Source organism: Nothoprocta perdicaria, unplaced genomic scaffold, assembly GCF_003342845.1.
Source record: "Nothoprocta perdicaria isolate Ctin4 unplaced genomic scaffold, notPer1 scaffold_217, whole genome shotgun sequence".
Classification (NCBI taxonomy): domain Eukaryota; kingdom Metazoa; phylum Chordata; class Aves; order Tinamiformes; family Tinamidae; genus Nothoprocta; species Nothoprocta perdicaria.
This window is the reverse complement of record NW_020455390.1, coordinates 1,143,775-1,159,561: the sequence shown is the minus strand read 5'-3', so window position 1 is coordinate 1,159,561 and position 15,787 is coordinate 1,143,775. Positions and strand designations below refer to the sequence as shown.

The 15,787-nt window shown below is 43.1% G+C and overlaps 1 protein-coding gene across 1 annotated transcript in view; it reads left to right on the top strand.

The window, feature by feature from the left end:
• The window catches only part of VPS8 (VPS8, CORVET complex subunit), a 55,154-nt gene that overhangs the window by 28,097 nt on the left and 11,270 nt on the right, over positions 1 to 15,787 (top strand). The window contains exons 28-40 of the mRNA XM_026038739.1: positions 610 to 729; positions 1,311 to 1,367; positions 1,698 to 1,780; positions 3,439 to 3,523; positions 3,776 to 3,874; positions 5,741 to 5,830; positions 6,322 to 6,368; positions 9,716 to 9,857; positions 10,623 to 10,712; positions 11,100 to 11,142; positions 11,919 to 12,016; positions 12,565 to 12,643; positions 14,122 to 14,204. Of these exons, the coding sequence (XP_025894524.1) occupies positions 610 to 729; positions 1,311 to 1,367; positions 1,698 to 1,780; positions 3,439 to 3,523; positions 3,776 to 3,874; positions 5,741 to 5,830; positions 6,322 to 6,368; positions 9,716 to 9,857; positions 10,623 to 10,712; positions 11,100 to 11,142; positions 11,919 to 12,016; positions 12,565 to 12,643; positions 14,122 to 14,204 (1,116 nt within the window). The remainder of the gene's footprint in view (positions 1 to 609; positions 730 to 1,310; positions 1,368 to 1,697; positions 1,781 to 3,438; positions 3,524 to 3,775; positions 3,875 to 5,740; positions 5,831 to 6,321; positions 6,369 to 9,715; positions 9,858 to 10,622; positions 10,713 to 11,099; positions 11,143 to 11,918; positions 12,017 to 12,564; positions 12,644 to 14,121; positions 14,205 to 15,787) is intronic.

The following is a 15,787-nucleotide window of genomic DNA, read 5'->3' as shown; positions in this document are numbered from 1 at the left end:
CAAGTCAGCACAGCTGCAGGTTTCTCAAGCTATTGGTAAACCTGCAGCTAATTTAAAAATGTGAGAAGAACATGTTTTCCCCAGCCCATAGTTATTACTTAGTCATTTGAGCAGCATTTCTTACTTGCCCCAGTCAAAGTGATGAATGCCCAGCACTCAAAGCCAGGGGTACTTTTTCCTCCCACAGTTGCTCATTTTGACTTTTTAACTTGTGTGATGGAGTTTCTTGCTCAGGAGCCCTGTTGCACATCCAGCTGTCAATGCAGATTTCAGAGATGGAGACAAACAGAGGTTTCTCACTGCTGTTTGGACCCCTTTTTATTCCCCCAAGTCAGGCACGCATGAGAACACCTTCATTACAGGACAGAGAAACCCTTCTCTTCCTCTGTGTCTTCAGGCCAAACAGAGCTGAATGCCAGAGAGAGCGGCTCTTATTTTGACCTCCAGGATGGACTTGTAGGAGATCATGTAGGTGTCTGAGGTGGGAGGAGGCATGATGGCCATGCAGGATATTTCTTGTTGCAGCCTCCTGGTTGATACCCCAAAGGCAGCTGCAGAATGATTCACTTCTGTTTTTATTTCTCTCCTCTTTTTCCTAATGCTCCTCAGGTCATGGTAGAGAATTCTGACTTCACCCCGTCGCAGGTTGGCTGCCTCTTTACCTTCCTTGCCCGTCAGCTCGCTAAGCCCAACAACACGTTGTTTGTGAACAGGACCCTTTTTGACCAGGCAAGTACTCCTTTTTTTTAGGAATAGAAAAAGATCYAATAAGTGCCGTGCCACAGAAACTGTGGCTGGTGCCATGGAGTGATGCAATTTTAAAGAACCATTGTGTTACAGAACAGGTAGCATCCTGCTGGGCTCGTTAGARCTGTGTAAGAAATGGGATGAGGTTCCTGGGATGGAGACAGCCACAAGTGTCCATTAAAATCCTTCCCCCTGGAAAAACAGATTCTCTTGGGCACTTCTGTCACAGGGTTGACCTGTTTCCCTTTCCAGAATCTTTTGGGACCTCTTATTTATCTAAGTATTATTAGGTGTCCTTAGTTAAAGCATTTGATAGAGAACACTTTGTTGTTGAGCAGTTTGTTCAGATTGTGCGCTCCGGACGCCTATGGGTACTTTTTGCACTTGATGCTAAAGAGGTGCTTTGCATAGTTTGCCTGTCTCTTTTTCAGAGCACACTGACACTCTTCTATTTGGGATTTTCTAATTAAGCTACAGCAAGAGATTAATTAAAGTTAATGGGTTTAGAATAATGGCTCTGCTAAGCAGGCCTAACTCATGCTAACCTCTCCATTCTTGCCCAGGTCCTTGAGTTCCTGTGCAGTCCCGATGATGACTCCCGCCATTCCGAGAGGCAGCAGGTAGTGGCCTTGAAGGGAATGTTTCTTTAGACGTGAGGAATGAACAGACTCTAGAGCTGAGTTCAGCCTTGTTGGGCAGTGGGTGCTGGCCAAAGGGTTCAGTGGAGGCTGGATGCCAAAGCAGTCACCTGGTATATGAGCATGGGCAGCATGGAAAACTCGGGCACAAGGATCCTGCCCACCCTCTTAGTGGAGAAAGGACTGAGTAAAATAATCCCCATGTTAATACAGAGTTCTTTGGAGCTGAAGCAATGTGTTCAACAACAACATTGACACCTGTTGGCTGCAATCCAGGTCTYAGTATAATTAACTGTTTTTCAATATCTGCAGGTCCTTTTAGAATTGCTGCAGGCAGGAGGGATCGTGCAGTTTGAAGAGAACCGCCTTATCCAAATGGCAGAGAAGGCTGAATTGTAAGTTGGGTGTGTGCACAGCACATAAACATTACCTTTAAAAACTCTTCCAAAGCTTTTCTCCCCACGTTTCAATGTTGCAGCTCTGCTCTGCATTATTTTCCCCATGAATTCATGTGCTTCTGATTTATCAGCTCCCATTTAATCACATAGTTCACACTAATCAGCCTCTCTCTCCTGTCTCMCTGGGTATTCACACCTCCTCTTACCTTAACAATGCTTATGTAGCGACGTGGGATCCGTTCAGCGTGGAGCTTGATAAGCTTTGGCTCTTCCTGTCTTAGAGCCAAGGCTTTGCTCCGAGGTGTAGCTGTATTTTTATAAGCTCTGCCACTGGCAGATGGAGAGGACTGGTTGGGTGAGGCCAACAGGTGCATTTATAAGCACGCTAGGGCCTGGAGCCACCCCCGTGCAACTCGTTTTAGAATTAAGTAGGAGAGACAAATGCAGTGTCTGGAAAGGCTGAACATTTCCACCATCTCCTTTAGCTGCTTTACCTTTCTGCACCGTGTCTGGCATGCCTGGATAAAGTCAGGGTATTTTTATCCAAATCTTGAGTTTGGATATTGTGTGAATCCACCGTATCACAGAGGACAGAGGGAGAGAAGTGAAAAGGTGGGATGTGCCCTGTCTGTTTTCCTGTGTCCCTAGCAGGAATTACTCAACCACGTTTTTCAGCCCTAATACAACTTAGAAATGTAGCACAAGCCCCTGAGAAGGGGAGTCCCAAGGGAGCTGATCTTGTCTGTTTCCACATGGATTTTTTTTTTTTTTCTCCTTCTTTGGGAATGTATCATGGTCAGTGCCACCAATTCAGTCACCCCTGTCAAAGTGAGAAGACCAGTGGGGTGAGGTTTTGAGCAGCTTTTTGGACTTGTTTTGCTTCGGTTGCACCCTGTTTTCATCTGATATCTCCCTGACTCRGAACATTAAAGATGTTTATTAAAAATTGAAGCTAACTTAGTGTGTCATAGCACACTGCTGAGATGCCTTTGGTGTATTTTTGGAGCAAGTAAGGTACGTTGGCCTAGCTCAGAGTGAAGTGTATTATGGAAATAAGCACAATGATCTGTGAACCAGTGGAACCTGGTTTCGTCAGAGATTTCTCTCATCTATCCCTTGCCTCTCACCTTAATAACACCAAAGTCTTTGTTTTGCCCAATGAGTTACCAAAAAGAGGAAGGTCTGATGTTGGCCTGTGGCTGATGTTAACTGGCATGTGTAATTTGGAGCCCTCAAAGAGMCGTTTATGTGGCAAGGGGAACTCCTCTATTAACTGTGTGATCTTTACAATAGTAAAAGCCTTAATGTGGTTAAGACACTTCTGAATGTTTTTTGTGAAACCTACTGTATTATACCTTGTGCGCTGGTCTTGCAGCAGCAGTTACTGAGTTAAATCTTCTGATCCTTTTTCAAACTAAAGAATGGTGGGGGAAGCATCCTAAAGGTGGTGATTAGGGATGAGAGAACTAGAAGGTTTCCAAAAGGTGTGAAATTGCTTCTAGGGGAGCCACCACGTGGGAATGGTCCTTTGGGATTTGTGTGCAGCTCCTGGGGCATCACAGGCAGGTATCCTGCCAAGCTGTGTGCTCACCTTCTACTGAGCTGACTTGCTCAAGTGYGTTTTTCCTCATGTCGAAAGTATCTTTTCATTTCAGCTATCAGATTTGYGAGTTCATGTATGAACGAGAGCTTCGCTACGACAAAATCATTGACTGCTACCTGCGTGATCCAGTGAGAAAGGCGAGTACATTTGGTGCTTCTGACCTTCCTCCTCCACAGCAGGGCAGCCCATCCTGCTGGTAGCTGTGTGAACAGGCACAGCAGCCCTTGTCTTAATTTTCTGTCTTAAAACTGTCCTCCACATCAGTTGCCCTTTAGTCAACTTGCTATACTCAAGACTTTGTGAGYACGTGTGAAACACCTTTATAAAATCTAATGCTGTTAATGGGGCTGCAGAATACATGGTACCATTGATGTTTTTATGCTTTACAGGAAGAAGTTTTCAACTACATCCACAACATCCTCTCCATGCCTGGGTACAGTGCTGAAGAGAAGCAGTCAGTGTGGCAGAAAGCTTTGGACCATATGGAGGTACAGTGTGGAATAAGCCCATCCCATCAGAGCTGCTGCCAACTCGTCCTGGGTCCGCCTTGTGCTGCTCTGTAAGCAGCAGTGTCATTGTGGTCAATGCCAGCTGTCTGGTAGGCCAGAAGAGGAGGACATTTTATTATTGTTACAACATTGAAAATAGCTACAAAACACATCCATGTTTCGGGTATTCCTTTGTATGGGAGTCTATGAAAAACGTTGCTGAAGGTGATGGTTGTCCATTGTCCAAATAAGCCTGATTTATTACTGTCTTTAGAGCAACTGCAGTTACCTGCTGGCCTTTCCGAGTGGAGCGAATTGTGTTTTCCCCTTTGCTGCTTCCTTGTGTGTCCCTGCTGCTTCTCTCCTACTGAATACATTTGCCTTGCTTGTGTTGGAATATGCAGCTCACGTTGGTTGGCCTAATGGATGGGCAAGTCTCAGTTCGTGTGTCCCTTACCTTGTGTCTTTATCAAGTCACGGGCATGTCTTCTTGCTTGKTTTCTTCAGCCTGAGGCTTTTGACAGTTCCTATTCTGAGCTTTGGTGTCTTGGAACAGATCAGAAATGTCCTGGGTTGCCCTTCCCAATGCCTCTCGTCGCAATGTACAGGTTTTGATAAGGTTATCACAGGCTGAGACTGACAGCTTTACATATTGTGTTGACTGGTTTTGTTTCCCCAGGCAGGTGGAGCCACATCTTGAATATTGTGTGTTGTCACAAGTGCCCAGTGTCCACCTTCTCAGGGCCACGTGTATTCCTGACGTTGGCAAGCAACGGAAAAACCTTCCTTTCATGTTGTCCATGGTTGTTCCTAGATGTAGGATTCCTTACACTGTTCCACTAGCTCTGCTGACAGGGGCCTGTTGCTTTTATCTGTGCTGCTTTTTACTCCTTTCCCTGAAAAAAAACTACTGGGAAGACAACCGGTTCTGCAGGTTGCCTTTCTCTGATGCCTTCACTGAGATGAACTTCCTCTTTCCTTTTGGAATTATCCCTTTTCCAGCTTGAAGCTTTTTTTTGGAAGGTCTCACCTCTTTGCAAGGCTTTCTCCTTTGTAGGTCTAGCAGCAGGGTTGGGAAGGGTTATTTATCATTTATATTCATTTATTCATTATCATTTATATTATCATTTACCAAAAATCTGTTTGAAGCAGTTGCTTCTCAATTATGCCTTCTCAATTGGAAGTCTGAAAGTGTTAGGAGGCAAAAACTCATCTTCTCAGTCCTGTGAACTTGTATGATCTTGTATAGTCTTGTAAGATCTTTCAGCTCAAGCTTGCGAGGCAAAGAACAGGCATCTTAAAGATTTTTTTTGTCCTTTTATTACAGCAGAGAGATTATTCCAGGGCTTATTTCCATTCCGGACAGATAACAGGGGCATTCACAATTGCAGGAAACTTGCTTCTGAGCCTCTAGTGACGGTCTAGTTGAGGCTAGTGCTATTTAAAAACTGTTTCTGTTTGCCTGAGAAATGCCCTGTAGAGTCAGCTGGTGGCTCTGCTTCCTCTTCGGTGCTGGAACTCTTCCAGCTGGCACTAGCTGGACTTGTCAGCACAGAGTAAAGGGCTGTTGTCAGAAAAGCTCGTGAAATTGTTCGCTGGCCTTTGAACAGAGCTGCTGCCTGGCTGGTGTGAAGTTTTGCATCTTTTCTATTGCAGATTTCAATCCCTGACTTTTGAAAGCCTTTTTCCGAATAGCTTGCCTTATAATTATTTTCAAACTCCTTTTTGGGTGGTGGCATTCATTATTTTAAAGCTTTCATCGAGGTGAAGCTGCAGTTACAATATGAATGGCCTCCGTGTTGCTACATAATGACATTGCCTATAAAATGCAAGGTAATTATTTCTGTTGTGATTCCCTCTCCCAAGGAGCTGCTGTTGCTGAGCCCCTGTAAAGCAGCCGACTTGGTGGCCATTCACTTCAGCGAGCAGATTGAGCGAATCATCACAAACCTCCAGGTAAAACACCAAAGGTTTTTGCTAGGGCTTCTTGCTAATGGGGTGACCATGCCTGTAAGAGATACATCGCGCCCTTTGGGACGATCATTCTCCTTCCAGATTGCTGAGAGTAATTTCTTTTTTTTTCACTCAGTCACAGAATAGTTTTGTGGCTCTTCAACCTCAGGAATTACCACATTGAATTATTTGGCCTCTCTGCAACTATCTGGCCCTAAAGATTTGCAAGCTCTCAGATGCTAATTGCATCACTTGACAGCACGGTTTTCAGTTTGGAGTCCGATGTGGCACTCRCGCAGTCAGACCTGGTGTCAGCAAACATATTCTCAAAAGAACTGGTGTRGAGGGGTTTGGTTAAGGAAAATGCCTAAACCAACCTCTTGAGATGCCAGCCGTGAACTGTGTTTCCTTCAATAGATGTAGTTCAGTGTAAGTCACTCTGGTTTATAGCATATTGCTTAAAGTGGTAATACTTATCTCCTCCTGTCATGTAGGACCAGTTCTTACTCTTCCAGTTTCTGAGGAGTCTCCTTGACCCAAGGTATGTAAGAAAATTGGACCATTTATAACCTGTTGTTTTAAAACACAAGCTAATATCAGAATCAGTATGTGCTCTACCTGCAGCTTTAGTGCCTAGAAAAGGAGCCTTGCCCTTCACCATGCCCAGGAAAAGGAAAAATACTGTTGTTCCGTGGAGGGTTCTGTAGCAGAGCCCACGTCTGGCTTCCCAACTGGGAAGTGGAGTGGGTTCCAGTAAGTGGTGTGACGCTTCCCCCACGCGGGTGGGAGTTTGGGCACTGCTCCCCAGCCCTTTYGGGGAGGCTGTGAAGTGGTTGCCCTGCGACTGAACTGCTGTTTCTCTTCTCAGGCGCCCACTGCTTTAATTACTCCGACAAGGTGCCCATAATTTAACATAAATAGTAAAGATGCTTCGGTCTGTTGGCATTTTTCATTTAGATCTAATTTCAGCTTTGCTGCTGTATTTCATTGCAAACTTCTCTTTATTTTTCCCCCCATCTGCTCCTGTTCTTTCAGCATTTTAGCACTGAGTGTTCTCTTTCTGTTGAATCCATTTCAGATGCTACAGGCTCTTGATTTTACTTATTTATTTTGTAAGACATGTGTATCTGCACAGCTCCAGTTGCCTTCAAGCAATTGCTGATGCAATGCACTGCTACGTTTTTGGGAGAGATCATGTTTTATCAATTAGCTACAAATTAATTATTGTGCTTTGTCAGGAAAAGAACCAAGAAAAGATAATATTATCTAAATTCAAGTGCCAGTATTTTGCTTCTTACTTGAATGGAATGAAAATGCATGTTTTGGAAGCTGGGACTTGGAAATAATTATTTTTAACTCTTTTGGTCTTGTTAGGCTATATATAATAGTAACAAAATAGAAAGACTTTGCTCTTTCAGGAGTTGGGAAATCATGTTTTATTTAGAGGTAAGAGGTTAGCTCCCCCACCTGTCATGTTTCTTGCAGGTGAAAATATAAATTCAGAACTTTGACAAGAAAATACTTTGGTTAGGATTTAAAGGTAGAGATTTAGTTAAGCAGAAACTATATCAAGCTGGAAGTTTAGTGCCCTGTTTATGCCTTAATATCACTTCATTTCCAGCAAGAGAGTTCCAAAGTCYGGTAATTCTCTGCAGTGCAGTAGGATTTTCAGCATCCCAAGCAGGGAAGGTAACTGACTGGACTGCAGATACCAGACTACTGAATAAATAGAAGATAGTGGAATTTTATGCAGAAAAAGTAAAGAAAACAGTATTCAGTTCAAGTTCATTTGTGCAGTGACTGACCTTAAAGCAAAGTGCCAAGGTCTGTCCTGTCAGCACTAAAGCATTGCTGGGAAGAAATGCTCTGTGGAGGTGCTAAATCACTGGAATGATTGGATTTATGTATGTATATATTTATTTATTTATTTAGGGTGACATTCAAGGGYCTATGGGCTGTTACCAGTGCAATAAGGTTGTCTCTTTCTAAGATGCATCAGAAAGAGCTGAGCAATATCCAGAGGGAGGGAGAAATCTTACTATGCAAGACCTAATCTGCAGATGTGCCTGTGCTTTGCAGTATGTCGATACATAAATTGATGAGGTTCTCCTGAAAACACCTGTCTCTTAATTTAAAYGTTTATAGGCTTTTTCTGAGTAAAATTCTTATTAAAAGAGAGACCCTTGGAGTAGAAAGTGAGCTTTTAATGTCTCAGATGCAAAGGATTGCTTGGTCATATGACTCTGACTCATTGCGCTCGTGTAACTGTACCGGGTTGGTGGAATGGTATTAGGGATTTATTTGGCCTATTTAATTTAGCCGGAGATTTATTTTAAAGGAGTCGGCAAGAGGTGAAGGCGGAGAGGGAGGAAGGAAGAGAAGGGAACGGGGTTAATAGAAACAGCCTAGGGAAATTAAAACCAAATGTCCCTGCATCCGTATCATCAACAGCCATTGAAAACAGAATGTAGTGTGTGCCTAGGCATGGGTAATGTACTACATAAAGGAATTGAAATTTATTTATTGTAGGTTTTGCTTTGCTTTCATTGTTTTAACCTCATTCTAAGATGTTGTTTTTCTTCTCTATAAATAAATGCCTTGAAATATGCGTTGTACCCACAATATTAATGTATGTACTGAGAAGTCAGTAGTGATTCCTTTCTGCCAGAGAAGTGTGTGTAGATGATGGTGGGGGAGATGTTTGGCATGGCTGTGTTGAAGAGATCTTGGTCATGCTGAACTGAGCAGGACCTGCAAGTCTTTAGGCTGCTAGGTTTTGAAATTATCAAAATCTGATTTATTTAGGCTTTGGGGTTTATTATTTGGTGTCAGAACACAGCAGTTTGGTTACCATTTTTTTCTGTGCAATTGTGTCCATCCTTTGGATGCTGTGCGGTCCTTGTGAGGCTTTCATTTCTAGGCAAATATCATTTATAATCAGGTATTCACACTGTACTCACATTAAGCTGCTTATAGAGTGTGCCAGGGACTGGGTGCTTGGCTGGTCTTTAGTGGGTAATGATCCTGGCAGCTTTTGTAGCTCCCAGAAGATGATAGGGTCAGGTTGTGTCTTAGACCCTCTCCATCCCAAGGCTCTAGGGTTTGTCCACCAACACATCCCCTCCCAATTAGGAATTTCTGTCCAGAAAGGCAACAGAACTAGGTAAACACTTCTGTGYTTCCTGCAGAAGATTAAGTTTTGCTGTTTCTCTGCCCAAGGAGCTTAATCTGAATGGAGGTTGTAGAGAGGCAGGTCTTCTCCAGAATAACTACAGATAGAACAAGAGGAAACAACCTCAAGTTGTGCCAAGGGAGGTTCAGGTTAGACATTAGGAAGCATTTCCTCATGGAAAGAGTAGTCAAGCATTGGAACAGGCTGCCCAGGGAAGTGGTGGAGTTACCATCCCTGACAATGTTCAAGAAACGTGTAGGTGAAGCCCTTARGGACATGGCTGAGTTTACGATTGGACTCAATGATCTGGAAGGTCTTTTCCAACCRTAATTGATTCTGTGTTCTGCAGTGGAAAGGAATTGGAAGAATGCTTTTTAGAGGGGCATATTTATTAAAGGTGATTATTATTTGTAGTCTAAACTTAGACAGGAGACCCCAGTCTGGCCTTCTGAACATGCTCAGGAGCTCATGCCAGTAGCATCACCCATGGCCCTGAACAGAAGAGGAGGGAAACTAAATAACTGAGTTCCCTCAATAATTGAGTTCCCTCAATTAAAATGAACTAAATAATACTCCCTCTCTTCCCCCCTCCACCTTCTTTTCTCCCCACTATATTAAGCACAAAAGCCAGTGCAGAATCTGTAAGAAACTCTCCTTTTCAGCCAGCCTTCTGGACTAGAGTTTGACATGGGTCTTCTGTGCCTTTTGTATTCCAGAGAAGGCATCAATCAGGACCTGATACACTTACCCCCCTATGTCACTGAGCAGTTCATTGAGCTGCTGTGTCGCTACAGGCCGGAGCAGGTTTTGGAGACACTGAAAGTTCTGGAATACTGCAGGCTGGAAGAAGCCATCCAGGTAGGAGAGCAATGAACRAGGACTGAGGCTAGGGAAAACCTTTGCATCACATCCCACCTATTTAAAGTACTGTGAAAGCACTTCAAAGTGGGTTAATTCCTAGATACTCTCCAAATCCAATTCTGACACTGCTGGGCTTCTCAAGCTGCAAAACTAATCTCTTGTAGCATTGTGAACTGTATTTAATAGACTAAATCTAAATTTACTCCCTGGACTTGGGAGAAAAGGCTGAATCTGACGAGTTAACTGCAGAAGGTGGATTGGCTTCTCACAGGGTTGTTTTGTATGAAAACAGACTGTGGTGCCCAGGAAAATAAAATCATCCTTACCAATTTGCTTAGGGTACAGGAAGAGAAGAGTTCTTTATGTTGGCAGTTTTTATATGTTGGGAGGCATGCAAAGTAATGGGAATCAGGGTTTCTTTGGAAAGCAACATGGGCAACATTGGACCAATGCTGAAGGAATGGCTGGCTACAAAATTTTTGATTAATGGTCTGTCCTGGATCTCGATTTGTACCTACATTTTTAAGATTTTGATCGTGTTATCAGCAATAGTGTGACTGTAGAAACAAGTGTCATATAGCCTGTGTGGGGCAAAGTAGGAATGCTCAGACTGGGCCACGTGCCTGCTGACACGTGGAGGCCAAACCCTCCCTGACACGTGGAGGCCAAACCCTCCCTGACCACCCAGTTGTTATTGTCTTAGCAGCTAAACAAAGCTGGCCAATTTTTCAAGACAGAAATTCCTGTTTTATTTTAACTCAGATAACACAGAAACATCAGCTCCACGAAGCATCCTCGTATTTACTGGAGAAGAAGGGAGATATCCACGGTGCTTTTCTGGTTATGCTTGAGGTATGTGGCATTCTTGCTGGGATCCTCATCAGCTCATGTTAAGGTTTGATATTGTCACTGCTGCTCAATTTGTTCCCCGCTTGAGTGCATGGCAGCCTTCACGTTCTGTCACAGAGCAATGCTTCAGCTTGGCTGCAAACTCAGCCTCTAGGTCTATTTTTCAGGCATGTTTTGAAGATTGCCTTCCCAAGCATAACAGATAGATACTGAAACTTACTGTGCTTAAGACAGAATCATTTTTGAACTTTTGTTTCCCATATTGGGAAAGGAATTTGTATTATGTTAGTCATTGTGGGGGAGAAAGTGAGGGTGGGCCTTTGTGAGCATGTCTTTTACCAACACATCAAAATTCTTCAGGTTTGATGTGGATTCTCTCTTTCGTTTTAGCGATTGCAGAGCAAGTTGCTGATGCTCACGCAACCTGATGAAAGTAAGTTGTCAATTTAGAATCATTTTCTATCAAAAAGAGGCAGACAAGAATATAAGATGTGTGTKTGACACCTGGCATAATGACATCCTCTTTTATGCCGAGGAATGTATTCCTCGGCTATTTCCAGATATTTTTTATATTCACATGGTAGTGGGTGGTTACTGTGATGGGATTTCCTGACTCTGCTACTCTGATCCCTAGCAGGACTTGCAAACAACTTTTGTGATGGATTTTCTGTGTTTGGTCACCCGCCTTGTTAGCTCTTYTGGTTGTGGCTGATACTCTTCCTGGTTTACAAGACATGTTTTCCATGTTAAAAATCTATTCAGACTCGTTAGGGAACTGTATTTATCATTATATGTGGACAGTGATGAGAGGCATCTGAAAGTAGCTTTTCTGAAGTAGATTTCTCAGAAAAATGAGACTGTTTCACATACAGAAAATGAATGTATGCATGCCTGCACCATTAGCTAGCCCCAGCACTCAAGGGCATGTAATCAAAAGCAGAGCTCGTATTTGTTGCTTAGCCATTTCCTATACCACAACTAAGATCTTCCTTATTAGATTGTATGAACTGTTTTATAGGCCCAATTTATTCTGCTCTTCAGGAAAAGTGACAAAAATCAGGATCTGTCTTTATAGTGTAGTTTTGTGTTATACAGAACAGATGCCAGATGAAAAGCATGGGTTTATTTTTGCAGGTTGATTGGGAGTAAACATAACTAACATGTCTAACTATATTTAGAATTATAATGTGGTTTTCTCCCCCAAATTAGGTTCAGCTGAGCTGCTGGAAGATATTGAAGATACTTTAATGAAAACAATTGCTCTTTGCCAGAGGAATTCACACAATTTAAACCAGCAGCAGCGAGAGGTGAGGGATTAAAAAGCTCAGCACTAGAACGGGCAAAGGTCTCTGCGTCCCTAGAAACTGTCTCCTCTCATGTCCCTTCCTTTCCCTGCCTATCAGATCCTGATGCATCTCAAGCAGTCTTTGTGCTGCTCTGCCTCCCATCCTTCTTATCCTTCATGCTGCTGAAGATGCAGCATGGCTGGAAGTCAAAAAAAGATGTCATTTCTTCTGAGTACTGTCCGGTGTGCACAGTGACCACCTCAGGCCCTCCTCTCAGAGGGCAACGCTGTGCTCCAGACAGTTGCTGTGTTGTACAGAGGAGGTCGAGTGATATGTTGATCTAAAACATGATCAAGTTATACTGAAGGCACATCCAGAAATGCTTTGCTTTGAGACTTTTAACTGCAGAACACCTGAAGCATGTTATAACATGAGGAAGTGTAATTCTGTTCTTCTGTTCTTCAACATGTGGAAGTTAGTCTTTCAAAGTTGAACTGTGATATTAGTCACATCTGATTTGTAGTTTTGTTGTTTTCTTACCAGTTGTGTCTTTTATTCTGTTACTTTAGGCTCTCTGGTTTCCCTTGCTGGAGGCGATGATGTCCCCACAGAAATTGTCTGGTTCTTCACAGAATCAATACTCCGAGCGTAAGTATTTTGACATTTTGCAGCCCCATATGCTAATAAAAGTCTGTGTATCTGTGTGGAGTCTCTCTTGCTCTACGGATCACACAGGCAGAAGGCAGTTTTATTGCTGAAGCCCTAAATTCCCTGCTGTAGCTCTGAGCTGTACTGGCTGCAGGACTGAGAGCTCAAGTTGGGCATTGGGTAAACTGTAGCTGTCAGCCAGAAACTACTTTGGCTCCTCAGTGGGAGAGAGGCTGTACCACAGACTCCTCTGCTCACCCAGGCCCTTTGAGGATGRGCTTGGTTGAAAAGCCAGCTTGCCCAGCACGTGCAGAAGCTTTCCAGGCCGTAAGTAGGTTAGAGCCTGCACTAACTGTAGGCAGGAACTAATGCCTATTGGAACATAATGCACTATTCTCTACCTCACCGTTCTTGCTCCTGTGCCTCCATCTGTCTGTCGTGTATCAAACTGGTGACACTTGAATACAGTCTACTCTAGATCTACTCTAGATTCAACCGTTGTAGGTGTCCGTAGCACATCTGGAATCTTGGAAAGCCTCATGTTAGGGGAGACTTGAGAGCAGTTAGAGAGAGGCCTAAATGTTCTCCTCTTGGGCCAGAATAATGTGTCCTGGCGTCTTGCAGCCCTGTTTTCCACAGTGACTGTGATGTTGCCTGGCCGAAGATCTCACCGTATTACAAGAGACAGCTATGGTTGGCATCCTGCCTGGCCTTCCTCTGCTTCTGTCCTCCTAATAACTTCTAGCTGTAGCTGGGCCCATTGAGATAACCTTGCAAGAATCAGTAACCAAAAACTAAACACTATTACTCTTTCCTCAGCTGATCTTTTTCTCTAAATTCAAAATGTCCCCTAGACTTTCTGTTCTGATTCTCCCCGAGGTTATTTAAGTGGCACCAGCAGTGATGATATAACAGGGTATAACGCACTTGGATCCCTGCATAACCATTTTGATTCCCTTCCTGAGACAGACAGTTCCCAAACCACTCTAGCTTGTTTCCCATACRAAGAAGCTGAGTTGCTGGGGTCTGCACATAGCTGAAAATAGGCTCTTAATGTTGGGAGTTGGAGGTGGGAAAAAAAAAAGTATAATGCAAAGGTTAATTCTAGGCACTTTAGTCATGACTGACATATGAACAGGGGTTGCAGATTGGCTTTTGGTAGCAATAAGAGAAGTGAATGACGATGCTACCAAGAGAGTTGCAAAATGTGAGAAAGTTGAATGCAGGCGGGGAGTGGGAGGACTGGGGAGAAGCATCCTCATATTGAAATCTTTCAAATATGCTTCCTGCTACCAAAAAGCTGTATGTGCGTTCTTGGTGTCAAGCATGCACAGAAGAAGAAAAAAAATCTAAAAATGGTTTAGAGAAAATGGTTTGGAAAACATGAAGTAAAACGAAACCATTTTGATTTGAAAGGTAAGCCTCTCTCTACTGAAATCCTAACAAGCTGCTGGTGCTTTTTACACTTGATGTTTCAGCTTTGAAGAGTCTGACAATGCAAGTGCTGAACAACATGGCTTCATTTATAGCCCTTCCTTCAATCCTGCAGAGAATCCTACAGGTGAGTTGCAGCAGAGAAGAAAAATATTATAAACAAACTGTTACCAAACTATGAACAAACTAAAAAACTACCAAACATGGTAGAGCTGAACACGTTCTTGATTTAACATCAATTTCTGTGTCATTAAAAGTAACTGTCTAGTTTGAAGTACTTCAGTGAGCCTTAAGTTGTTGAGATGTAATTTGGAGAAGCCAATAGAATGACCTGGAAGATCTGTCCTTGTGAGGAGACAGGTGAGGAGACTTGTGAGTAATTCAAAGTAATCGAGTTAGTACAATGAGTAAAATTTGAGGTAATTTCTRCAAACCAAATAAAATACTATCTCAAAGGATGCAGTTACTCTGAACTGAACCTGGACTGTTCTGAGGGTTGCTGCAGGGGTAAAACCTTGCCAAACTTCTCACACATGTGAAGTGAATTTGTTGGAAGCCATGCAGCACCTACGTGTGAGCTGAATTACTCTTTAGAGTTTCTGTTCCTGAGAGGAGAAAAATAGAGAAGGGCTGTAGGTTTCTCAGGTGAGCAGACACCTCTAGCAGCCTTCTGGTTTGATCTTAGTATTTCACATGCTGTTGGAATTTGGAAAAATTAAAGATGTTGAAAGATGTTGTAAATGAGGGAGTAGGAAATTAGATCAAATGAAATATGCTTTTATTGAAGGTACAAAGTGTTGAGCCTCTAGAATAACCAAATTGCATATAGCTTTAACTGTAGCATCAGATCCTGTAGCCTGTCTAGCCTTGGAGTTTAACCCAGGTTTGAAATTTTACAGATGTTGTGAAGGGATAACTGGGGAAGAGGGAGCTGAGAGAGGATCTTTCCTGGGTTACACGGAGAATTATCAGGATGAGGAGGGAGGCAAACCAGTGACTACAGAGGTACTGCGATGTGGAGGAAGAAGAACTCATTGTCTCCTGGGAAGACTTAAAAATTCTTGTCTGCAGCCTTTCCCAAATATTTCTTCCTCTTTCTGCTATTACAAAGTCACTCTCTTAGGTAGTAATACAAAAAATCCTTCCTGAAGGCAACAGAGGTGTGAAACACTTGTCAGTTGTACGTTGAACCGGTAGGTGTGATGCCACCAAGGCCGAGGAGAATGGATGCCTGAAGGGCTTTGAATCATGTCTTGCGTGTGTCCGTCCCTGGTGAAGGAGATGTGTGTGGCTCTGGGTACCTGTGCTGGGGAGAGCAAATTGCCCTCTCTTATTCCATTTGCCTAACAAATTTATTCTGACAAAATAGAGATTAATTAAAGCAAACTTTTTTCTTTGCAACTAGTGCAAGAGATGGGCAGAGAAGATGTCTTCTAAATGGATTGGGGAAAGAGTAAATTGAAATTGAATAACACTTCACAGAAGTAGCAATTGATACCTTATCACTCAGATACAGAGGAACAAGAGTAATAAAACTCAGTGCAAGTTCTTGTGGAAGGGGAAGGTGATATCCATTGACAGCATTTTTTAAGATGATTTTTGCCCCCAAAGACTTCCTCTCTGTAGATCCTATTCCCTCACTCACATGTTTGCAAGCACCAAGATGGACGTGAGCAATTGATCTGCCCGGGACCACTTGTGTGTAGCAGA